The sequence below is a fragment of the Aegilops tauschii genome, chromosome 2 (assembly GCF_002575655.3).
Source record: "Aegilops tauschii subsp. strangulata cultivar AL8/78 chromosome 2, Aet v6.0, whole genome shotgun sequence".
NCBI lineage: Eukaryota > Viridiplantae > Streptophyta > Magnoliopsida > Poales > Poaceae > Aegilops > Aegilops tauschii.
This window is the reverse complement of record NC_053036.3, coordinates 490,821,374-490,847,916: the sequence shown is the minus strand read 5'-3', so window position 1 is coordinate 490,847,916 and position 26,543 is coordinate 490,821,374. Positions and strand designations below refer to the sequence as shown.

Below are 26,543 nucleotides of genomic sequence, written 5' to 3'. Positions count from 1 at the left end.
CATGTGCATTTTGGGTTTTTGTGTTAAACTACCCTACCCCTTGGGATTTCCTATAAATAGAGGTGGAGGGGCAGCCTTCCACACTCATCCCTTCTCACGTACAAGTGCCATGCATGATCTGGCTTCTCTCTCCCTCCCAGCGAATAGTTTCGTAGAGCTGAAAGGCTGTCTGGGTTCCGGTGGGAACTAGTTCTGGATTGCGAAGCCCTGCCGGATAGATGACACCGTATGTGTGCAACTCTGTAGAGAGATCGTAGTTTCGGTCTTAGTTCGTGAGTGCCTCCCGAAGGGCTGTCCGTGTGACCGTCGGAGTTTCGAGGTCCTCCCGAAGGGCTGTCCGAGTGACCGTTCGAGTTTCGAAGGTCCTCCCGAAGGGCTGTCCGTGACACCGTCCGGGGGGCTGTTCGACCGCCTCCCGGAGGGCTGTTTGAGAAGCAGATGAGGGTATACATCCACGCGGTTGGGAGGTTGTAAATCCTAGCTGCGGGGATCTGCACCGCCAATCGTCATCGACTCTACTTCCCGCTGCGCTACGAGTCGGTAACGAAAAAGATCAAACCTTGTATGCAGTCTCCATAGTGGTCCTAGGCTGGTGCGTAGGTCGGAAAATTTTTGTTTTCTGCTGCGTTACCCTACAGTGGCATCATGAGCCGTGCTATGCGTAGATGCAGGTTGCGATCTAGAATACATAGAGATGTATGGGTATTGCATAATATAATTAGGTAGTAGATGAGATCTATTGCTGAAAATTATTTATGCGGGTGACAGATGAAATCTGTTACCCGATGTTCTTGTTGCTTCCCTAGAATTTGCGTTTGCTCAATCTCGAGACAGCATGGTGGAATTTGACAAAGTTCTGGCAATCCGTGATCCTGATTGATCATGGAAGTGCTATCAGTTCTTTGGGTTCTGCCGTAGTCAAAAGAAAGATGAAATTCGCAGACGACAGGGCAATGCAGATATGATCTGCACGGGGGTCATGCGTATGACGAAGTTTAGTATGGGGTTCGAGATTTTATTGTCACGTGCTTCATACACCCTGCAAAGTTAATCTAGCGACATGAACTATCATACTTGATGATGAACGTTGGTCACTGCGGTTTAAGTCAAAACCTTAGAAGCCACGTAAAATAAATTTTGCATAAACCGATTAGAGGTGTCTAACTTGGTTTTGCAGGATGTGCATGTGATGTGGTATAGCAGTGCTCATACTAATTCGATTATGTATGAGATGACTATATGATGTAATTTGATTAACATGACCTGCGTGTCATGATTCGGCATGATGGCTGGAGCCATATGATTGCACTTTAATGACCTGCGTGTCAACCTTAAGTAATGCATTAATTTTATACGCTATGGAGATAGCAATATTATCTGGTGCATCGACAAGGTGGTGGCAATCTTCGCGAAGGTGAACACCAATACGAATGCCTAAGACGAAGAAATGAAATACTTCTCCGTCAGAAAGGGCTATACCATATCATGATATTATGAATTGCCTGAGATGTTTATCCCTTATGATGCACCCTTCTTGATTGCACGGTAGTCGCTTTTTATTAGGGTGATCTCTCACAAAAATACCAAGTAGTTAGTGTTCTCCCAAGTGTAGCACCGTCACGGCACCTATCTTTTCGGGGTGCGCCGTGTCACACGGGTACGAACGATTAGAGAAGTGTGAGGCGGGTGAGTTGAGACCTCGCAGCAAGATCACTTGGTTGTCTTGACGTTCAGGCATGACCGTCATGAGCTCGGAACACACGCATCGAAAGATGAACAAGAGTCACATAGAGATGTGATTGGCAAGTTGGCCTACCGGTTGAGATTTTTCGTCATCAGTGGTGTTACACCAATGGCGAACAATTGAAATGTGGGTCTTGTATCACTCACAATCAATTTTGAGAGATATTGTTTTGAGTGGGAGCGCACTGTTGAATTAACATGTTTAATTCTTAGTGCAATTAATTATGAACATTGTCTAAGTGTTATATGCAAAATAGTTGAAGAATAATGGCTCGCGTTTCCACCTTCCCTATTAAAATTGAATAGCTGTTAAATATCTGGTTAAAACTTTACGATTGGTAACGTAATATGAGGATTGTCCTCAAAAGTGCCGATAAGGACTTTGTCCTATCGCATGCTTTCCATATCCTCTCGCTAATGCTATGGATAATGTGACTCTCGTCCTTCGATCCAAAAGCTAGAATTCTGTTACGGTCAAGTGAAATATGTTTGCTTCCATGAAACTCGAACTTCGAAAGTTTTGGATAGTTATGTGATATTCATGGAACTGGAAATTAATTTTTAGATACAAACAAAGGCTGAAAGATATGAAATATCCAAAGCAATGTTTGATTGCAAATTATTAGTAAAGTGTTTACTATGCATTAGACTGATAAGAGAGGGATCCAGAAGAACGCCTATCATATAATGAAAGGTGAATAAAACAACAACTTAAAGAGAAAGGAAGTGTCCAAAGGGTGTTAGTATGACTTACACGCCTAGGAAGTCCGGGGCTAACGCCACTCTTAAGTTGGGTGCTTCTTTTGCGAGTAGGTGAAATACTAAAAGTTAAACTGTTAGAAGTATAAAGGCAGAAAGAAAGATGATTGGAATATCCAGCTCATGTATGAATGTCATACAAGTTTTTGATGTATAGTAGGCTGGTCAAAGATATAGTTCTTGGGAATTATGGTTAAACATGTTAATCACTAATTCTTGGGTATTGTGAGTTAATCACAAAGATACCCACTCGGTTGCATTCTGTTACGAATCAATGTAAGAGCTACTATGGCCTAAAAGGCTAGCCAGAAATGAGGTTAAGGTATACACAGGGAACATAGTAAATGTTACTATACCTTCCATCGGTGTATTGCCGTGTGTATTTATTTTCATAATTCATTTAGAGTTTTACAAACTCTATCCCATTGCATAAGGTATCTTGCAAGAAGGTTGTTCATAAGAGAACTTTTTATGTTCGATGTTATGAATAACACAAGGGCCATACTTTCATTATGAATGAGATGTATGTTATGAATATTGATAATAATACAATACCTCTGGGTTTACTCTCATAATTCATTTTAGAGTTTCATACACTCTAGCCCATTGCACAATGTTTGTTGCAAAAGAGTTGTTCATAAAAACAACAATTGTTGTTAAGTATTATGAATAACATGAAGGACCATGCTTCCATCCAAGATGGATGTATGTTATGAATATTGATGGTAATATAATACATCCATAACACTTGACGCTAAATGTCTCAAGACTATGAGAATACCACACATGTGTGGCACTGTATTTGGTCACATTGGAGAAACCCGCATGGAAAAATTCCATTGTGATGGATTTTGAAGTTGTTTGATTTTGAATCATCTGACACTTGCAACTTTTCTCCGAAAAGTGAAGTGACTGAAATACCGTTCACAGGCCACAAGGAACGAGCAACAAACTTATTGGTGATCATACATTTTGATGTGTGTAGTTCAATAAATGTTGTTGCAAGTAGTGGATTTATATATCTTCAGAAATGACTCAAGTAGATATATGGATATTTGCTTGATGAGACGTAAGTCTGGATCTTTTGAAATCATTCGAAAGGTTTTCAAAAATGAAGTAGAAGTTATTGTAACAAGAAAATTATGTTTCTGCAATTTGATTGCACAAAGGAATATTTGAGTTACATGTTTAGTGAATGTCTGATGAGTTGTGAAAGGGGTTTCATAACTTGCACCTCCCGGAACACCACTGCAAGTGAAAAGTCCGTGGAGATGTAATCTAACTATTTATGACATGGTAAGGTCAAAGATGACATAAATAAATTTGCCATTATCCTTTTTAAAGTGATGCTTTAGAGACTGCGGCTTTTACACTGAAAAGAGCTACATCGGGTCTGTTGAAATGAAGCCATGGTATGGTACGCCCAACCATGTTATATCTTTTCTTAACATTTGGAATATGGGGCTTGTGTAAAAGGTTACAAACCTATTCCAAATCAGACAAGTGCTACTTTGTAGGTTATACCAAAATGTTGGGTATTCCTCCCTCACTATACCGAGGCAAATGGTTTTGCTGCGAAACGGTGTGCTTTTAAAGAGAATGGTTCTTTCAAAAAGGTGAGTGGGAGAATAGTGCAACTCGACGAGATAAACAGTATCTTCGTCATCAGATCAAAGCAAAGAGACCTTGGAAGTAATTCCAGAGTTTCCTACTGCGACTGATACGAAAGTCTCTACAATAAAATGTATGAACTTCGGTCGAACTTGTAGCTGAACCACGTAGGCAAGGCTCGTGCAAACCTCTCCGGTGCGCAAACGAGATATTGTTGTTAGACAACATTATACCTACGATACACAAGGAAGCGTTGATGGGCCCTGACTCCGAAATTGGCTAAATGCCAATACAACCCGAGTTAGTTTCCATATAAGTGATTGAAGATTAAAACCTTGATACACCTTTCAGAAGACTTGGAGTCTAACGAATATTTATGGAACTTAAAACTGATACGGATAAAAATGTTTTATCCATAAAACTCGACTTGTTGAAATAACAAGTTCAAGAGTTGACTACGATGAGGTTGTTTTCATCGTAGCGATGCTTAAAGTCGGTTCGGGTTGAACTAGCAATTAATACATATTTCAATCATGAGATATGAAACATGGATGACAATAGGATTTCCATCTGATGGAAATGAAACCAAGGACTTGCATGTGTTACAGTCCAAGGCATTTTGTCTATCCAGAGGATGCTAGTAAGGGTGCAAACTTCAGAGTTCCAGCGATGGACAGAAGAGAGCAAAATGGAGTTGGAATCTTCGTGCTTTGATGAAATGGTCAAAGGGGTTTGACTTCATCAATGGGTAACGAAGATGCTTGTAATTCAAGAAAGTAAGTGGGAGCGTAATAATATTTCTAAAAACCTTGTGTGCTTGACACATTGTTAATTGGAAATAAATTTCTTGACACGAATTAGGACTTCATTTGAAAATAGTTTTTTGATGAAGTGCTTAAGCTAAATAGCCTCAATATTAGGCATAATGATCTATGGAGATAGATTTACCTAATAGGGCTAAGCAATGAATACATATTGACAAGGTGCTAAAACCTTTTAGCATTTAAAACCGCCAGGGAGTGATTCTTGCCGGAGTCACATGGAAGAGTTTTTTTTTGCAAGGCTCGGTGTCCCAAAACACTGATGAGCAAAATACATGATGCAGATTCCACACACCTTTGTGTTTGGATTAATCATGTATTCCATGGTATGTAAAACAACCAGATACGTCCGATACTCCCAAGGTGTTGCGAGTATGGATACTAATGTGATCAAAGTACTGATCATGGGACAACAGTGAAAGATGTCATTGAGTACTAGAGTAAGTACTGATGATATGTTTTCTCGCAAGCAGAGATCATGAAGAGTTCGTTGTAAAATGTTACATCGATACAGTCTTCATCTTTTCTCCATGTGATTTTCGATTTAAGTTAAGGGTTTTGTGTAATACACAATATGGTGGCACGTTAGTTGGAAATTGTTCCAAACAAGTTACTATGGCGAATTCTATAACAGAGGCGAAGTATGTTGCCGCTTTAGAAGCGACAAAGACAAATATGTTGAATCATATAGCTCATTCATGAACTTAGTATGGTTCCAAGAAGGCTTTGGTCAATGGGACACTATTGCAGATAGTTGCTCCATAACTCAGTCTGAGGAATCAGGTTTCGACCAATGATTCACATATATACAAAGCCAAGTCCACACAAAATATGAATTTTGTGAAAGCATGAAAATGTGAGGATATGTAGAGATACACATGGAGCTGAAGTTGTCAGATCCAATGGACATCAGCCTATACCACATGCGAAGCATTTTTTACACCAGTATGCCATAGGTGTAAAGTGCATTAGCATTAACTAGATTATTGACTCTAGTGCAAGTGGGAGTCTGTAGGAGATATGCCCTAGAGGCAATAATAAATGATATTATTTATCTCCGAGTTCATATTATGTTTATGTTCCATGCTATAACTGCAATGATTCTCGAGTCTGCAATATCCACGAGGCTTGGAGGAAGACTCATATGCACGTGTGGAATAATAAACGGTAAGAAGTATTCCTAGTCTGGCCTCTAAGACTAGCTCAAGTGTTGCATGATGGTTCTGTTTTCCTGATCATGGGCATGTCTATGCCAGCAACTTTGAGGGCAAAATGTTAAGAGAACATTTGTGTTGAATCGACCCGGATTGATGTTATGCTATGAGATTCATTCATCACAAGTTAATGGTACATAACACAAAGATGGTTAACGTTTGCATGATTCCTTAGACCATGAGAGTATCGAGTTTCTTCATGCTTGCTTCATGAACTTTGGGGTTTGTTAAACGTCATCCGTAAATGGGTGGCTATTACGGCGGCTTACGGGTTCATAGAAAAGTGTGTCAAGTAACTTGATAGCTCAAGATTGGGATTTGCTCCTCCGACGATGGAGAGATATATCTGGGCCCTCTCGGTGTTACGGTATCCATCATCGTCTGGCCAGACACCTTGTGATTTGATCACGGGGATGCCGGAACACGATAACGAGAAAAGAGAACAATACCGGTAACGAGGTAACTAGCATAGTGGACAAGTTGTTGATCCACGGGAATGCCAACATGTCTCACCTCGGGTATTTGTAACATATCGCGACGCAACAGGAATAGCACACGGCAACTGGAGGTTCACTCGAATATTTATTCGTGTGGGTATAGGGGTCAACATGGGTGTCCACGGCTCCGATGTTGATCATTGATCGGAAAGGGTTCCAGTCATGTCTATACTTCACCGAACCTATAGGGTCACACGCTTAAGGGTCATCTATCTGCTGAATACTAGACAAGGAGTCTGAGAGAAAATCACCGAAAAAGTTTCGGACACCGGAAAAGTTTCGGACAGCGGAAAAGGTTCCGCAGAAAGAGGTCATCGGATGAGTTTCGATGAAACTGAAAAGTTGTTTTAGGGGGTACCATAAAGTCAAATTGGTTTTGGCACATGCCTGATAATTCTTGGAGGGTGCCAGAATCATTCTGGAAGCTTTCTGGAATTTTTCGGGATAATAACCGGATATGCTCCGGAGCTGCCAGACCCACTTCAGATGCTTTTCGCAGATGAAAATCACTAAACCGGAATTGTTTCGGAACGCGTTGAAAATAATTTTTGTGGGTACTAGAAATGTTCTATGCCCACACAAATATTTTCAGTTCGAACGGACGCTGAAAAATGTCGTCATGAATAGTGAAAGTGCTTTTTGGGATATTTTATGGAAAGCCACCTTTTGGGGCTTTACTCAAAAGATCTAGGGATGACATGGATGGATTGGGAGGCCCTCATGGGGCCCCCCAAGGGGTGTGGCCGGCCACACTTGGGGCTCCACCTTGGAGCCCCTCTTGTTCCTTGGTTTCACTCTTATGCCCTTGAGGAAGGACTTCATTCATGTGCATTTTGGGTTTTTGTGTTAAACTACCCTACCCCTTGGGATTTCCTATAAATAGAGGTGGAGGGGCAGCCCTCCACACTCATCCCTTCTCACATACAAGTGCCATGCATGATCTGGCTTCTCTCTCCCTCCCAGCAAAATAGTTTCGTAGAGCCGAAAGGCTGTCTGGGTTCCGGTGGGAACTAGTTCTGGATGGCGAAGCCCTGCCGGATAGATGACACCGTATGTGTGCAACTCTGTAGAGAGATCGTAGTTTCGGTCTTAGTTCGTGAGTGCCTCCCGAAGGGCTGTCCGTGTGACCGTCGGAGTTTCGAAGGTCCTCCCGAAGGGCTGTCCGAGTGACCGTTCGAGTTTCGAAGGTCCTCCCGAAGGGCTGTCCGCGACACCGTCAGGGGGGCTGTTCGACCGCCTCCTAGAGGGCTGTTTGAGGAGCAGATGAGGGTATACATCCTCGCGGTTGGGAGGTTGTAAATCCTAGCTGCGGGGATCTGCACCGCCGATCGTCATCGACTCTACTTCCCGCTGCGCTACGAGTCGGTAACGAAAAAGATCAAACCTTGTATGCAGTCTCCATAGTGGTCCTAGGCTGATGCGTAGGTCGGAAAGTTTTTATTTTCTGCTGCGTTACCCTACATGCACAAGCAGTATTCCCGCTTAGTACAAGTGAAGGCTAGCAAAATACTGAGAAGCGACCAACTACAGAGCGACAACAGTCATGAACATGCATTAAAATCAATAGACATTGAGTACGAGCATGAGTAGGATATAATCCACCATGAACATACATATCGTGAAGGCTATGTTGATTTGTTTCAACTACATGTGTAACATGTGCCAAGTCGAGTCACTTAAATCATTCAAAGGAGGATACCACCCCATCATACCACATCACAACCATTTTAATAGCATGTTGGCATGCAAGGTAAACCATTATAACTCATAGCTAATCAAGCATGGCATAAGCAACTATGATCTCTAATTGTCATTGCAAACATGTTTATTCATAATAGGCTGAATCAGGATTGATGAACTCATCATATTTACAAAAACAAGAGAGGTCGAGTTCATACCAGCTTCTCTCATCTCAGTCAGTCCATCATATATCGTCATAATTGCCTTTCACTTGCACGACCGAACGATGTGAAAATAATAAGAGTGCACGTGCATTGGACTAAGCTGGAATCTGCGAGCATTCAATAAACAGGAGAAGACAAGGCAATATGGGCTCTTGGTTAAATCAACAATAATGCATATAAGAGCCACTTCAACAATTTAATTATAGTCTTCTCCTATCGACCCCCAAAGAAAAGAAAAGAAATAAAACTATTTACACGGGAAAGCTCCCAACAAGCAAAAGAAGAACAGGAAATATTTTTGGGTTTTCTTTTTAATTATTACTACTACAGCAAGAAAGTAAACTAATTAAGAGCTACACTAATTTTTTTTGGTTTTCTTAAAGTTTATTAAACACACAAGAAGAAAGCAAGAAAAAGAAAATAAACTAGCATGGATATTACAGTGAAAAAGTATGAGCACCGACATCTAGCAATGAGTGTGTGTGAACATAAATGTAATGTCGGTGAGAGATACGTACTCCCCCAAGCTTAGGCTTTTGGCATAAGTTGGTTCATTGCCACGGATGGCCTGGCGGATATCCATAGTTGTAGCTGGGGTCGTACTGAGCTGCGGCAGTAATTGCCTCCTGAGCCGCAGCGTGGCGGCGAGCTGCTTCCGCCCTCCTCTCGTACTCATCTGCCTCCTCTCTGGTAATAACATATCTTCCTTTTGCCTGATAATCAAAGAAGGCAGGAGCAGGGAGAGTAATACGGATAGCACGACGTTTGTCAAAGATTAAGCGATACCGGAGAGGTGATTCATTCCTCTCGATAAACTAGTGGTGGACCATAGCATTATAGTCTAAATAAGTAGGAGGCAACTCAATATCATCCTCACGAATGTCCATACCAAGAAAATCAGCTAAGCTAGTTGCATAAATTCCTCCAAAGAAATCTCCATTAAATCTATTATGATGCAACCTACGTGCAACAATGGCTCCCATGTTATAAGTTTTGTCTCCTAACACAGCACTCCTAAGAATACTGAGATCAGGGACACACATGTGACATGCTTCATCTTTACCATTTATGCACCTACCTATGAAGAGAGCAAAATAATGTATAGCAGGAAAATGAATGCTCCCTATGGTAGCTTGTGCTATATCTCTAGATTGCCCCACAGTTATACTAGCAAGAAAATTTCTAAATTCAGATTTGCGAGGTTCACTAGCACTACCCCATTGTGGAAGTTTGTAAGCAGTGGTAAAATCCTCCATAGTATAAGATTTTTCATAGAGATCAAACAGGACAGTTGGAGAATTACGTGAAGATGAAAATTCAAACCTCCTCACAAATGAACTAGTGAGATAGTGGTATTGGCGGCACTTCTCTGCCTTGAAGCTCACAAGATCAGCATTACGCAAATATGCGTTAAATTCTTCCTTGATTCCCGCTTGATCCATAAAGTTTTCTGAAGGCCATTCACAAGGCCGCACTGGAGCGTCCCTTGGTGGCTCATCGTCAGCATCACGCATTGCAAGCCTGGGTCCTTGCTTCCTTGAAGAACCACCTTGGAACATTTTCCTAAGCATGTTTCTTCCTCTGAAAAATTTCTGAAATTTTTAGTAACTTCAAATAAAAGTGAACCAAACTCAACAAAATTGATTGCAACTACTCCTACAAGTGCCTAGAGCCTATATCATGCATTAGAACTACTTGGAACCATATAAATTTGACATGCAAGCTCAAGAACATGGTCACCTAGGAAGCACAAATTTGCAATGAATAAAGCACTAGAGCAAAAACTAATTGGACCAATGGAGGAGTCACATACCAAGGAACAATCTCCCCAAGCAGTTTTGTGAGAGGTGCTTTGAGCAAGGAGATCAAAAATCGCAGCAAAATGAGCTAGAACTCGTGCTTGAGCTGGATGGTGATGTTTTGGGAGGAAGAAGGAGTGTATGGGTGCAGGAATAAGTGGAGGGGGGACCACCATGGGCCCACGAGGCAGGGGGCGCGACCTGGGGGGTAGGGCGCGCCCTCCACCCTCGTGGCCAGGTGCTTGCCCCTCCTGCTGTGTTCTCAGTGCCAGATATTCTCAAATATTCTAGAAAAAAATCATATTCCATTTTCAGGGCATTTGGAGAACTTTTATTTTCGGGGTATTTTTATATTGCACGGATAAATTAGAAAACAGATAGGAAAATACTATTTTTACTTTATTTCAACTAAATAACAGAAAGTAGAGAGAGGGTACAGAAGGTTGTGCCTTCTAGTTTCATCCATCTCATGCTCATCAAAAGGAATCCACTAACAAGGTTGATCAACTCTTGTTAACAAACTCATTCCGAATAACATGGAACCAGAGAAATTTCGAATAACACTATGTTACCTCAACGGGGATATGCACATCCCCTATAATAAGAATATCATATTTCTTTTTGACAGTAGGAAGAGGAAATTCAAAACCTCCAAAAATAATTGATGGAATTTTTCCAATAGAATTGATACTGTGGACTTGAGGTTGTTTCCTCAGAAAGTGTACCGTATGCTCATTACCATTAACATGAAAAGTGACATTGCCTTTGTTGCAATCAATAACAGCCCCTGCAGTATTCAAAAAAGGTCTTCCCAGAATAATAGACATACTATCGTCCTCGGGAATATCAAGAATAACAAAGTCTGTTAAAATAGTAACGTTTGCAACCACAACAGGCCCATCCTCACAAATACCGACAGTTATAGCGGTTGATTTATCGGTCATTTGCAAAGATATTTCAGTAGGTGTCAACTTATTCAAATCAAGTCTACGATATAAAGAGAGAGGCATAACACTAACACCGGCTCCAATATCACATAAAGCAGTTTTAACATAGTTTATTTTAATGGAGCATGGTATAGTTGGTACCCCTGGATCTCCCAGCTTCTTTGGTATTCCACCCTTAAAAGTATAATTAGCAAGCATGGTGGAAATTTCAGCTTCCGGTATCTTTCTTTTATTAGTAACAATATCTTTCATGTACTTCGCATAAGGATTCATTTTGAGCATATCAGTCAAACGCATACGCAAAAAGATAGGTCTAATCATTTCAGCAAAGCGCTCAAAATCCTCATCATCCTTTTTCTTGGATGGTTTGGGAGGAAAAGGCATGGGTTTCTGAACCCATGGTTCTCTTTCTTTACCATGTTTCCTAGCAAGAAAGTCTCTCTTATCATAACGTTGATTCTTTGATTGTGGGTTATCAAGATCAACAGCAGGTTCAATTTCTACCTCATTATCATTACTAGGTTGAGCATCATCATGAACATCATCATTAACATTATCACTAGGCTCATGTTCATTACCAGATTGTGTTTCAGCATCAGAAATAGAAATATCATTTGGATTCTCAAGTGGTTCAGCAATAGGTTCACTAGAAGCATGCAAAGTCCTATCATTTTTCTTTTTCTTCCTTTTAGAAGGACTAGGTGCATCAATATTATTTCTTTGAGAATCTTGTTCAATTCAGGGTGGCCTTCAGGATACAAAGGTTCCTGAATCATCTTATCAGTTCTAGTAGCCACTCTAACAGCATAGTCATTTTTCTTACTATTCAATTCATTGAGCAAATCATTTTGAGCTTTAAGTACTTGTTCTACTTGAGTGGTGTCCTTTGAAGCATGTTTACTAATGAGTTTAAGTTCACCTTTAACATTAGCCATGTAATTACTCAAGTGTTCAAGCGTATCGGAATTGTATTTCAATTGTCTACCAAAATAAGCATTGAAGTTTTCTTGTTTGACAATAAAATTATCAAACTCTTCTAAGCATTGTCTAGCAGACTTATAGTGAGGAATATCACCTTCATCAAATCTATAGAGAGAATTTACCTTTACTACCTGTGTCGGGTTATCAAGACCATGAGTTTCTTCAATAGGTGGAGGGTTAAGATTATATGTTTCTTCAACAGGCGGTAAATTAAGACCATGTATTTCTTCAATAGGAGGTAAATTCTTAACATCTTCAGCTTTAATACCCTTTTCTTTCATAGATTTCTTTGCCTCTTGCATATCTTCAGGACTGAGAAATAGAACACCTCTCTTCTTCGGAGTTGGTTTAGGAATTGGCTCAGGAAGTGTCCAATTATTTTCATTTGCCAGCATATTATTCAATAGAATTTCAGCTTCATCCGGTGTTCTTTCCCTGAAAACAGAACCAGCACAACTATCCAGGTAATCTCTGGAAGCATCGGTTAGTCCATTATAAAAGATGTCAAGTATTTCATTTTTCTTGAGAGGATGATCAGGCAAAGCATTTAGTAATCGGAGAAGCCTCCCCAAGCTTGTGGGAGACTCTCTTCTTCAATTTGCACAAAATTATATATATCCCTTAAAGCAGCTTGTTTCTTATGAGCAGGGAAATATTTAGCAGGGAAGTAATAAATCATATCCTGGGGACTACGCACACAACCAGAATCAAGAGAATTGAACCATATCTTAGCATCACCCTTTAATGAGAACAGGAATATTTTAAGGATATAAAGGTAGCGGGTTCTCCCATCATTAGTGAATAGGGTGGCTATATCATTTAATTTAGTAAGATGTGCCACAACAGTTTCAGATTCATAGCCATGAAAAGGATCAGATTCAACCAAAGTAATTATATCAGGATTAGCAGAGAATTCATAATCCTTATCAGTAACACATATAGGTGAAGTAGCAAAAGTGGGATCAGGTTTCATTCTAGCATTAAGAGATTGCTGCTTCCATTTAGCCAATAGTTTCTTCACATCATGTCTATCTTTGCAAGCAAAAATTTTGTTAGCAACTGCTTCATCCATAACATAGCCCTCAGGCACAACAGGCAATTCATATTTATTAGGGGAAGAGTCCTCATCATCACTTTCATCAAAATTATCAATAATTTCATTCTCTCTAGCCCTAGCAAGTTGTTCATCAAGAAATTCACCAAGTGGCACAGTAGTATCAAGCATAGAAGTAGTTTCATCATAAGTATCATGCATAGCAGAAGTGGCATCATCAATAACATGCGACATATCAGAACGAATAGCAGAAGAAGGTTTAGGTGTCGCAAGCTTACTCGAAACAGAAGGTGAATCAAGTGCAGAGCTAGATGGCAGTTCCTTACCTCCCCTCGTAGTTGAGGGATAAATTGTTGTCTTAGCGTCTTTCAAGTTCTTCATAGTGACCAGCAGATATAAATCCCAAGTGACTCAAAGAATAGAGCTGTGCTCCCCGGCAACGGCGCCAGAAAATAGTCTTGATAACCCACAAGTATACGGGATCGCAACAGTTTTCGAGGGTAGAGTATTCAACCCAAATTTATTGATTCGACACAAGGGGAGCCAAAGAATATTCTCAAGTATTAGCAGTTGAGTTGTCAATTCAACCACACCTGGATAACTTAGTATCTGCAGCAAAGTATTTAGTAGCAAAGTAGTATGGAAGTAACGGTAACGGTAGCAAAAGTAATATTTTTGGGTTTTGTAGTGATTGTAACAGTAGCAACGGAAAAGTAAATAAGCGAAGAACAATATGTGAAAAGCTCGTAGGCATTGGATCGGTGATGGAGAATTATGTCGGATGTGGTTCATCATGTAACAGTCATAACATAGGGTGACACAGAACTAGCTCCAATTCATCAATGTAATGTAGGCATGTATTCTGAATATAGTCATACGTGCTTATGGAAAAGAACTTGCATGACATCTTTTGTCCTACCCTCCCGTGGCAGCGGGGTCCTAATGGAAACTAAGGGATATTAAGGCCTCCTTTTAATAGAGTACCGGACCAAAGCATTAACACATAGTGAATACATGAACTCCTCAAACTAAGGTCATCACCGGGAGTGGTCCCGATTATTGTCACTTCGGGGTTGCCGGATCATAACACATAGTAGGTGACTGTAGACTTGCAAGATAGGATCAAGAACTCACATATATTCATGAAAACATAATAGGTTCAGATCTGAAATCATGGCACTCGGGCCCTAGTGACAAGCATTAATCATAGCAAAGTTATAGCAACATCAATCTCGGAACATAGTGGATACTAGGGATCAAACCCTAACAAAACTAACTCGATTACATGATAGATCTCATCCAACCCATCACCGTCCAGCAAGCCTACGATGGAATTACTCACGCACGGCGGTGAGCATCATGAAATTGGTGATGGAGGATGGTTGATGATGACGACGGCGACGGATTCCCCTCTCTGGAGCCCCAAACGGACTCCAGATCAGCCCTCCCGAGAGGTTTTAGGGCTTGGCGGCGGCTCCGTATCGTGAAACGCGATGAATCCTTCTCTCTGATTTTTTTCTCCCCGAAAGTGAATATATGGAGTTGGAGTTGAGGTCGGTGGAGCGTCAGGGGGCCCACGAGGTAGGGGGCGTGCCCTAGGAGGGCAGGCGCGCCCCCCACCCTCGTGGACAGGGTGTGGGCCCCCTGACGTGGATTTTTCTTCCAGTATTTTTCTTATTTTCCAAATAGATGTTCCGTGGAGTTTCAGGTCATTCCGAGAACTTTTGTTTCTGCACATAAATAACACCATGGAAAGTCTGCTGAAAACTGTGTCAGTCCGGGTTAGTTCCATTCAAATCATGCAAGTTAAAGTCCAAAACAAGGGCAAAAGTGTTTGGAAAAGTAGATACGACGGAGACGTATCAGTGTCTCGGTCATGTCTACATAGTTCTCGAACCCATAGGGTCCGCACGCTTAACGTTCGATGACGATATAGTATTATATGAGTTATATGACTTGGTGACCGAATGTTGTTCGGAGTCCCGGATGAGATCACGGACATGACGAGGAGTCTCGAAATGGTCGAGAGGTAAAGATTGATATATAGGACGATGGTATTCGGACACCGGAAGTGTCCCGGAGGGTACCGGGTACTTACCGGGTCGCCGGAAAGGAGTTTCGGACACCCCCGACAAAGATATGGGCCCTATGGGCCAAGTGAGGGAACACACCAGCCCTGGTGCGCCCCTATAGAGGCCAGCCCTATGAGGAGGAGAAGGAAAGAGGGGAGGGCAAGGAAAGTGTGGATTAGGATTCCTACTTCCTTCCCTCCCCCCCTCTTTCCTTCCCTCTCGGTTATATATGGCAGGGGGATGCGCGGCTTGGGAGGGACTCCAAGTAGGATTCTTCCTACTTGGGCGCCTCCTATGGCTGCTCCTCCCTCCCTCCCACCTATATATATGAGGAGGGGGGCGCCTAGCACACAACAGACAATTGTGTAGCCGTGTGCGGCACCCTCTCCACAGAGTACACCCTCGGTCATATCTTCGTGGTGCTTAGGCGAAGCCCTGCGAGGATCACTTCACCATCATCGTGACCACGCCGTCGTGCTGCCGGAACTCATCTACTACTTCGCCCGTCTTGCTGGATCAAGAAGGCGAGGACGTCACCGAGTTGAACGTGTGAAGAACGCGGAGGTACCGTGCGTTCGGTACTAGATCGGTTGGAGCACGAAGAAAGTTCGACTACATCAACCGCGTTGTGAAACGCTTCCGCTTACGGTCTACGAGGGTACGTAGACATACTCTCCCTCTCGTTGCTATGCATCTTCATGGATAGATAATTGCGTGTGCGTAGAAATTTTTTGTTTTCCATGCAACGATTCCCAACACAATCAAATGTGATCATAACAAGTGGAAGATCAATACTTATAGTGTCCTCCGGGACGATCACCTTCTTGAGTTGGGACACGTGCACCAATAGATGGATGCGCGACGACTCTAGCAACTGTAGTATGTACAACACAATGCCCACCCTCTTCAATATCAGATAGGGTCCAAAGCATTTGAATATCAGCTTCTTACAAGAATGTTGCACGATAGACGTTTGCACCTAGGGCTGAAGATGCAAGTACACTCAATCCCCAATCGAAAAACTGTGTCGTGGAACATTTTTTAATACATGGTCAACATTTTTTCTATACAAATTTACCATTTTCCAAATGATTGATTAAAAAGTTCAAATACTTATTTAACATTTTTCAACTGCTTGATTAACATTTTCTAAATACATGATCAATTTTTTCAGACACATTGTATATTCTTTTGTATAAATTTTCCGTATACATAACAAACATTTTCTTTGCGCACATTTAACATTTCTCAAATGCTTGGTTAACATTTTTTAATACGTGGTCAACATTTTTTTTCTATACATATTTTTAACAATTTTCAAATGCTTGATTAACATATTTCAAAGATAAGATTAACATTTTTAATACGTGGTCAACATTTTTGCTATACACATTTTAACATTTTCAAATGCTTGATTAACATTTTTCAAAGACAAGTTTGACATTTTTTTAATACGTGGTCAACATTATTTCTATACACATTTGATATTTTTCAAATTCTTGATTAACATTTTTTGAATGCTTCTTTAGCATTTTTTTCAAATGCTTAATAAACATTTTTTAAATACATGATCAACTTTTGCACACATATTATATATTTTTTGTATACATGAGAAACATTTTCCATAGACACATTTGACATTTTTCTAAATATTTATTTAGAACATTTGAAAGTATAAACAAAAAAACAAGGTCGTGGCCTCCCCCGCGCTTGGGCCGGCCCATTTAGCGAGTCGCCTGACGTGAAAGCACGCTACATAGCGCTGCCCGGTGAATATCTGCTCATCACAATGAGCCATGGCTCTTGGGCCATCTTCTCGGCCTCCGCATTTGCCTTCACATAGACTTCTTATATTCTCTTGTTGCTGCGACGCTTTACCTTGAGTGCCTACTCTAGGTACAATGTCGCGACAACTTGATCGGCGTCCATGATAAGTTGCAGCGTTGGGGGAGGGGACAACTCGATCTCATGTCATTGCCGCACTGGTGTCATCTCACTAGATGGCGCACACCAACTGTTTGGTCAAATGTCAAGAGTTTTGGACAATGAGTAGCGGACAATTAGGGGACGCCCCTTGTCATCATGTTTTTTTACAAGCCGACATGAACCTACGTCTCATGAACATTTGACACAAGCATTTGATGCATAACCATTGGAGATGCCCTGACCACCATAGTCGGTAAGGAGCACCACATTGTGGTTGATTACAGCTGAAGCATCACTAGTCACTAATATACATGAGAATAGTAATATTGATGAGATGGTATGATTAGATTTGATATGTTTATCTACATTTTTGTTCTTTTTTCAGTGTTTGTAGGAGAGCAGCCAAATCAATTTAATCGAAAGGAGTATTATAAGTAACATCCCAAAAGGAATGCACTGCATAAGACGAGTGCAAAAAAATTGAAAAAGGGTTGCTCAGTTTTTGAGAAAAACCAGGTGAAAATCTAAATAACGCCTAAAGCACAATAATACATACAAAACGTCAGAAGAACAACACCCTACAACACACGAGGCCAGGCAATCGAGCGCCTTCGCCGCTACCAAAGTGCACATCGAAAACCGTTGTGTTAATCCGAGTTGTCACAAGCATATCCACGTATCTCGACGACACCGAAGAGGAACGGTATGTCCGATAGAGCGAACCTATCTCGCTTCGATCCTGCGATGTTGTCTGACATAACCTGCCAGGCGCACCTTGCATGTGGAGGTGCTTCTGCCACTCCCATGGAGATGCCACGTGAGCCGCCAGCGACCACGTCCATGAGCCCCGAGTTACTCCTACCAAGTCCAACTTCAAGACAATGCCCCAAGAGAAAAAACGGTGCTTATCAAAACCAATAGCGATGTCATCGTCCAGTCCAGAAGACCGGATCTAGGGTTTCCACCGTACCATGTTAGGATGGTGGGGGAAAGAATGCTACATTAATGCCTTCAACAAGGTTACAATGCCCATAAATATCACCATCGACGACTCCGGTCGCAATCGGAGTACGGCTTTCCCCGACAGCCTAATTCGTCCAACCCCACGACTCGGCCAGCCCATTAGACCTACCGCCTCCATGATGCGCAAGCACCACGCCACATCTCGATCTTGCGCCGCATACAGGAAGGACTCCTTTGCCGCAGGCCCACAGAGACCCAAATCGGGCCCTACCGCATGCGGATCTCACTCCCCCGCTCGGCCTGGAGTATACCTGGCCATCTGTCAGGCTTGGTCGGGCTTCGGGCCAGACCTACCAAAGCCCAACGCGAAAAACCTAGGCCCGAGCCCGACCCGACTATCGGGCGTACAAATCAAGCCCAAGCCCGACCCATCGGGCCTCGGGCCGGGCCTCTTCGTTAAACTGCAAATATGATGGGCCCAAGCCCGTCCCGGCCCGGCCATCAGGCTCAAAATCTAGGCCCAAGCCCGGCCCGTGGGCAAGGACGGGTCGGGCTTTTTTGGGCCAGGCTGCCCATGGCAGGAATAGCCCGGAGCCTCCACCCCACACTCACCACCGCCCGCAGCTCTGTTCCTGGCTTGTCCCAAAGACGGCGACGACCAGCCGCCGGCGACGGGCTCAACCTGTTCCTGGTGAGAAAGACGTGGACGGCGTGAAACTGGCACAGTCTCAGCTGCAGTGCAGCACCCGATATCTTCGCAAACATTTTCTCTTCTTTTCGCTGAGAAGCATGTTCGCGTCATGCGTCACGGCGTCAGCGCGAGTTGATCACGTTTCCCTCACACCATCTCAACACACAAAGTCTGGTAGTTATCTTTCGCAAAAGCTGCATCGCAGAACTGTCCGTTTGCCCGGGAAGAAACAATGGCGTGGGAAGCTTTACAGACCCTTCTCCTCCTGCCGTCCGCTAATCCACGACGCTAACCGCCACCGCGGGCGCCGAGTGCGACGTCCTGCTTGGTCACAGCCGAAATCCCGTAGGAAACCACGGCACCTTTCAGCGAGCCCAGGCGTGCATTTCCAAGCCAAAAAACGGGAAATTTGCCCACGCCACGCAAATCCGACGGGCTGCGGGAGCGAACCGCCTCGTCGGCGTCTCCCACGTTTCGCCTTCGCAGGGCGACGACCCGCGCACCACGGGGCAGGGCTTACCTCGCGCACCACGTGTCCGCGGGGAGCACGCCGCCGCGGCTATAAAATGCGGCCCCAATCCCCGCCGGCACGATCGCACTTTACTCTCTGCTTTCTCTGTCTCACTCTGGCACACGCACTGGTTCTCGGTGGCGGCGATGCGTGCGTGGTGGGTTTGTGGATTCCTCCCGTTCCTGGCGGCGGCCGCGGCCGCCGCGGATCCGGCGAAGGGGAACTGGGAGCCGCTGATTCGGTTGCCGACCGAGAAGGGTGATGCCCCTGCCCCTGCCGCGTCAGCGGCGGAGGACGGGGTGACGAAGTGGGCCGTCTTCGTTGCCGGCTCCTCCGGCTACGGGAACTACCGGCACCAGGTGAGACTCTGTTGACGGCGGCCTCGGATGCGAGTAGCATTGTTAGGGTCTAGGGCGACTGGGAGCTGAAACTTTTGGTCAACTTTCCCTTTCCTCGTTTCCTGTGGGAGGTTCCACGCCATTCTTTGCTCTGTTCTTTGTACTGTAGTTACTTGCTCTGTTGAAAAGCCCCAGCCAGTAGAGCACTACAATAGGGATAAGTAGTTAAGTACTCTGAATCTCTGATCAGATGTTTACTACTTGCTTCCTGTCTAAGTGCATACATTTGATTGGAACATAAATTTAGTCCGGCTGAGCACCATTGGCGAATCATTGATTTTTGTATATTATTATGGTCATAATAACTCAATGCCGCTCGTATATCAGTACTTGGTCAAAATACGATCACTGAACAATTCTTTGAGTGCTTGCTTGCTCATTGCTCAATGGCTATGGTGTTGTTTGATGCACGTACAACGTACAGGCCGATGTGTGCCACGCCTACCAGATCCTGAGGAAGGGGGGCCTAAAGGAGGAGAACATTGTGGTGTTTATGTACGATGATATCGCCAAAAACGACCTCAACCCAAGGCCTGGAGTCATCATCAACCATCCTAAAGGCGAAGATGTTTACGCTGGTGTTCCCAAGGTATTATTACCTGGCTGTGTTCCCTTTAATTCAGACAAAAACTCTAATAGATTGCGCTTTTTAATCGAAGATGTATTGCTAGCTTTACTGTTGTTTGATGTACAATGGCATACTGTTGTGTACTTGTGTTCCTACAAGACTGACCAACTTAACATGCATTACAGGACTACACTGGCAAACAGGTCACCGCTAAAAACTTCTTTGCAGTTCTATTGGGGAACAAAACCGCGGTTACTGGAGGGAGTGGGAAGGTGATAAACAGCAAACCGAAGGACCACATCTTCATCTATTACGCGGATCATGGGGGTCCTGGTGTTCTAGGTGCATACTCCCACTTGAACGTTGTTCTCTAGCTGATTTGTTTTGTATGACTTAGCTAACCGCAGCAAGTTTATAGGTATGCCCAACAGGCCATATATTTATGCTGGCGACTTCATCAAAGTGTTACGAGAGAAGCATGCTTCCAAAAGCTATTCCAAAATGGTATGTATCCTTTCTTCTCTTTCCCCTTGAGATAAAAGGTATATTTTTAATCTGATACAGTATGCTTGCCGTCTTATCCCTAATTAGAATTACAATTTTGGCAGATTATATATGTAGAAGCATGTGAAAGTGGCAGTATATTTGAGGGTTTATTGCCAGAAGATCTTAATATTTATGTTACAACAGCATCAAATGCGGTCGAAAATAGTTGGGGAGCATACTGCCCTGGGATGAAATCATCACCTCCTGCTGAATATGATACCTGTTTAGGAGATATCTATAGTGTTTCTTGGATGGAAGACAGGTACGCACCAACTGTAATATATTATGCTTGGCACCTGATCTGTTTTCTGACATCTCACAAACCTGCATCATTTTTAGAATTTGTCAAAAAGGTATGTCTACATGGCTTTATATATTTGTTTTTAATTAGCTGCATGACTTACATTAGTAATACTTGGTATGGTTATGTTTGGATTATTGCTCAATGCTCATGTTGAGAGTGTTTTCGTTGTTAACCCTCAAAGTTTGTGTCTGTAACCTGATATTCTGACCCAAGACAATAAATTCTTACTTCATCACTCTCGACAAGACACATTTAGTATTCTTTGTTGGTTAATAATGTCTTATCACACTAGAAGGCACAACATAAGTACTGCATGTGTTATTGCGATCATTGGCTACCTGGATAACACATAAGCAATTCATAAGTTGCACTGCACTTGCAAATGGTAATAACAAAGATGAGCAAATACATTAAGAAGCTGACTTAATAGGCCTGACTGTTGGGAAGTATCAGCTACTAGAGCATTTTTGTTGTAGCAGTTATTTATAACCATGGCGCTTGCAGTTCTGAACCGTTCAATCCTACTTTGCAGTGAAACTCACAATCTAAAGAAGGAAACACTCAAGCAGCAGTACGAGGTGGTAAGTCTCGAGTACACTTTATTCATACTGGTTAGTGGCATCTAGTCACTGTTTTCTTGGGCAGGTTAAAACGAGAACATCAAAATCAAAGGAATTTGATAAGGGTTCTCATGTCATGGAGTATGGTGACAAGACATTCAAGGATGAGAAGCTTTTCCTTTATCAAGGTTTCGGTCCTGCAAATTCCAATGTCGCAAACAGGCTGCTTTTGCCCGAACTGGAGGGTGCAATCAATCAGAGAGATGCTGATATTCTTTTCATGTGGAAGAGGGTAAATTCCAGTTCGTTCTATGTTTTGCTGCTCAAAATGATGCATCTTTAAGCCTCGGAAAAAAAAAACGAAGCATCTTTTTGTGTTATAACTCATGAATTCCTATGTATACGACTGTACTACAACAAATGCTCCATGGATGCATGCATGTAGAGGTTATTAAATCTTGATTTTTATTTATTTAGAATATTTCAAATTGTATGCAGAAATTCTAGAAAAAAGGAGATATTTTAGAAGAGTTTTTGAAATGAAACTAATTACGCCCTCCAACCCATATTAATTTGGATCGGAGGGAGTAACTTATTTGTTAATTCATCCTTAGCATACAAATGTAGCTTCATGGTGCTGAGAAGATGCGGCAACAGTACTCTGAAACTATGGCATACAACTTGAAGGGCTTGAGCTCATATACTAACTTTCAGCTTAAGCTCATGCCCTCTCATGATAGACCCAAGTTTTGCACATCAATTTTTGTAGCCAGTGCTTTGTTTTGCCAACTTTATGTCTGCTGATAATGTATCTTCTCACTTTCAGTATGAGAAGTTAAATGGGGGATCGGAAGAGAAGCAGAGGGTTCTTAGGGAGATCAAAGAAACTGTGGTACACAGGAAGCATCTCGACAGCAGTATCGATTTCATCGGAAAGCTTGTCTTTGGATTTGAAAATGGGCCTTCCATGATTGAGGCTGCTAGAAGCTCTGGCCAACCATTAGTCGACGATTGGGATTGCCTGAAGAGGACGGTGAGTGTAACAGTTTCTTACTTGAATTCCATAAATATGCAACACATGGAGATTCTGCTGTTGCTCGCCTTCACCATTTGCACTCTCTCACTCTTTCTGTTTCCGGTTGAACTTACTCTGTACTGATGCCAATTGTCAGGTGCGAGTTTTCGAATCCCAGTGTGGATCACTTACTCAGTATGGCATGAAACACATGAGGGCGTTTGCAAACATATGCAACAATGGCATCTCCGGGGCCGAAATGAGGGAAGCAAGCATCAGCGCTTGTGGCGGTTACGACTCGGCCAAGTGGAGCCCACTGGCTGTAGGGCACAGTGCCTGATCCGCTGCACTGCAGTACATGGGAGCAAATAGCAAATGCTTCAGAGGTTCCTAGACCTCATATGGTGTACATACATGCACTGATTTACAAGAAACCACCCAACGATGAGCCCCATGTGGTGTTGGGTTAATCAGTAGTTTATGGTTGTGCCTTTGTAAGTTTCACTGCAAGCAATTGAAAGGCAATTACTAATTAACAAAAAATGTGTGGATTTTCCTTTAGCTCTAGTGGCTCTAGCTTGGCCACTTGCAGCACCAATTAGCAATTTGGCTGCAACCTTTGCTTGAGCGGCTGTGACTTCATCCATTTCTTGCTCTTTCTCTTGAGAATCCACAATCTTTAGTGGTCTCTTCCTTGGAGCTCTTGGCTTGGAAGGAGGCTTAGAAGCTAAGACCTTCCCTTTCCTTGTTGGTGCGTTTTGAACAACCGGATTCTTACTATGTGGAGCATTTGGAGCTGTGACTTCATCAATATTCTAAGTGACACCTTGTTGATAGGACTTATTTGTGAAATACTTATGACAGGAAGTACTTCAAATGTGGCCAAAACTAGGACACTTGAAGGCAGCCTGGCTACAACTGATAGGAGGAGGCCGTAGTAGAGGTCTGGATTGGTGTGGCAGAGGTTGTGGTCGGTCGTTGTTTCAAGGACGTAGTGGTGGTTATGGAAGAGTTATGTGACCAGTAGGAAGGGCACCCACATCTGTTGTTGGTAAGGAATCATCTAGGACTGTGAGGATCAAGATGATCGCCAATGAGTTAGAGAAATGACGTCAATTCAAGAGTTTGGGTCTTGGTGATGGGCAGTCCATTGCCCCGCATCAATTTTGATTTGATTAATGACTCTTTGAAGCGGCGTGTGAGAAATTTGATTTTGATTTCTTCTTACTTTGACTTGTTGACTATGAAGACTTGCTTGGAATTTCGTTGTCCGGATTGATTCATTGGTCCCGTGGGGGCTTGCTTGGACCATCATTGACCTCCTTGACTCATGTTGACCAGCATTGACCTTTGTTGACCTCATAGAGGGTAGGGTCGAAGTCATTACTACACCATCCGATATTTCTATTCAAAATCTAGTGTACTAGCATAGATTTTATCTGCCTGACTAGTCCAACAAATTTATTGAAGTAGGAGTGAATGATTTACATGACCATGAGAGGCCTTGTATAGTTTGGAAGGGTCCTTGACAAATGACCAAGACGTTGAGGAGAGGAGGTGGGAGAGTGAAAATAGGTAAATTTATGCCCTTTGGCCCCATAGGCCTCTAGTTGGGTTTCGAAATGTGTTGTAGCTTATAGTCCACTAAGGGGAGAATCCCTACACTATTTTAAAGTGTAGAATTCTATTGAATAACTATTGAATAATTGTTGATGCAATATTGTGCCAGTACAAGAGCTATATATAAGAGCATAAGCCGCACCTGACCTAGCCCTATTACAAACTGAGTAGGAGTCCTAATCCTATTACAAGTTGTATTCTAACATCCCCCCGCGGTGTCAACGGTAGGCTCGACGACGTTGAGATTGAAACGAATGTCTTGAAACGGAGTAGTCGCCAGGCCTTTAGTAAAGATATCAGCAAACTGAGCAGAAGTAGGCACGTGGAGAACGCGAACTTGACCGAGAGCCACCTTCTCTCGAACAAAATGAATGTCGATCTCAATATGCTTGGTGCGATGGTGTTGAACCGGATTCCCTGACATGTAGACAGCTGAAATATTATCACAGTAAACAATGGTAGCTTGCTCAATAGGACGGTGCAGCTCTGACAACAACTGGCGCAACCAAACCGTTTCAGCAACCGCATGAGCCACATCACGGTACTCAGCTTCAGCAGACGAGCGGGAGACCGTAACCTGCCTTTTTGAAGACCAAGAAACCAAATTATTACCAAGAAAAACACAAAATTCGGATGTGGACCTACGAGTATCTTGACAATCAGCCCAGTCTGCATCAGAGTAAGCTGTCAAGGAGGTGGGAGAGGATTTGTTGATATGAAGACCTAAGTCTAGTGTGCCTTTGAGATACCGAAGAATACGTTTGACATGATTGTAGTGTGTAATACGAGGATCATGCATGTATAAACAAGCTTGTGGGACAGTAAAAGAAATTTCAGGACGAGTGAGAGTAAGATACTGAAGTGCACCGGTAAGACTACGATAAAGAGAAGGATCACCGTCGGCAGAGAGTTTGGAACCTGTATCAACAGGGGTACGGGAAGTTTGGCAATCAAGCATACCAGCACGAGAAAGAAGATCCAGAGTGTACTGACGTTGAGACAAGAAAAGACCAGAGGAGTCACGGATAACAACAATACCTAAGATGTGGTGAAGAAGACCTAAATCTGTCATAGAAAATTCATGGCGAAGAAGAGAGATAATATGATCTAAAAATTGTTGTGAGGAAACTATGAGGATAATATCATCAACATATAAAAGAAGGTAAGCCGTGTTGTTGTTGTGATGAAAGGTGAAGAGTGAAGTGTCAGAACGGGAAGGGGTAAAACCGATGGTTTGAGCATAAGTAGAAAAGCGTTGGAACCAGGCACGTGGTGCTTGTTTAAGACTATAAAGAGATTTTTGAAGAAGACATACATGATTAGGATAGGAGGAATGTTCAAAGCCAAGAGGTTGTTGACAATAGACTGTTTCTTGAAGAAAGCCATGAAGAAAAACATTTTTGGCATCAAGTTGATGAATTGGCCAGGAAGAAGAGAAGGCGATGCTAAGGACAGTGCGAATAGTGCTGGGCTTGACAACTGGAGAGAAAGTCTCATCATAATCGATGTCGTGTTGCTAAGAGTAACCACGGCATACCCATCAAGCTTTATAACGTGCAAGACTCCCATCAGAATTAAATTTATGGCGAAAAACCCATTTACCCGAAACGATATTTGTATTGGAAGGACGAGGAACTAACTGCCACGTGTTATTCTGCAGAAGGGCATCATATTCATCTTTCATAGCTGCGGCCCAATTAGGATCTAGGAGAGCTGATTTGTAAGATTTGGGTAGAGAGGAAGGAGATAAAGATGCATGAAGATTGAGACGATCTTTTGCAGGTAAACGAAACCCGGACTTGGCACGTGTGCGCATGGTATGATCGTTAGTAGGAGCTGGAATGGGAATAGCATGAGCAGGAGGGGTGGGGAAAGATGTGGTGGACGCGTCCGGCGCAGTGGAGGAAGCGGACGCGGGAGAGGGTGGTGAAGACTGCGGCTGCAGGAGGTCTGCCGCGTCAGAGTGTAATGTGTTTTCCTCTGCCGGGGCAGAGGTGATGACAGAAGTGGTGGCGGCAGGATCTGCTACTGCGGCTGGT

General features: G+C 42.9%; 1 protein-coding gene across 1 annotated transcript; it reads left to right on the top strand.

The window, feature by feature from the left end:
- Positions 1-19,318: 19,318 nt before the first annotated feature.
- Positions 19,319-23,511, top strand: LOC109775604 (vacuolar-processing enzyme beta-isozyme 1). Its single transcript, XM_020334331.4, has 9 exons — positions 19,319-19,852; positions 20,316-20,480; positions 20,645-20,801; positions 20,878-20,963; positions 21,068-21,267; positions 21,842-21,890; positions 21,955-22,161; positions 22,696-22,902; positions 23,042-23,511. The coding sequence occupies exons 1-9, from the start codon at positions 19,640-19,642 to the stop codon at positions 23,222-23,224; spliced, it is 1,467 nt and encodes a 488-aa protein (XP_020189920.1). The 5' UTR covers positions 19,319-19,639; the 3' UTR covers positions 23,225-23,511.
- Positions 23,512-26,543: the final 3,032 nt, after the last annotated feature.

Bases quoted from the DNA above. Each gene is read 5' to 3' on its own strand.
- LOC109775604 (XM_020334331.4), top strand. From the start codon at position 19,640: ATGCGTGCGTGGTGGGTTTGTGGATTCCTCCCGTTCCTGGCGGCGGCC. The intron at 21,268-21,841 runs GTACGCACCAAC...CCTACTTTGCAG, and splicing joins GTTTCTTGGATGGAAGACAG to TGAAACTCACAATCTAAAGA. The intron at 21,891-21,954 runs GTAAGTCTCGAG...TTTCTTGGGCAG, and splicing joins TCAAGCAGCAGTACGAGGTG to GTTAAAACGAGAACATCAAA.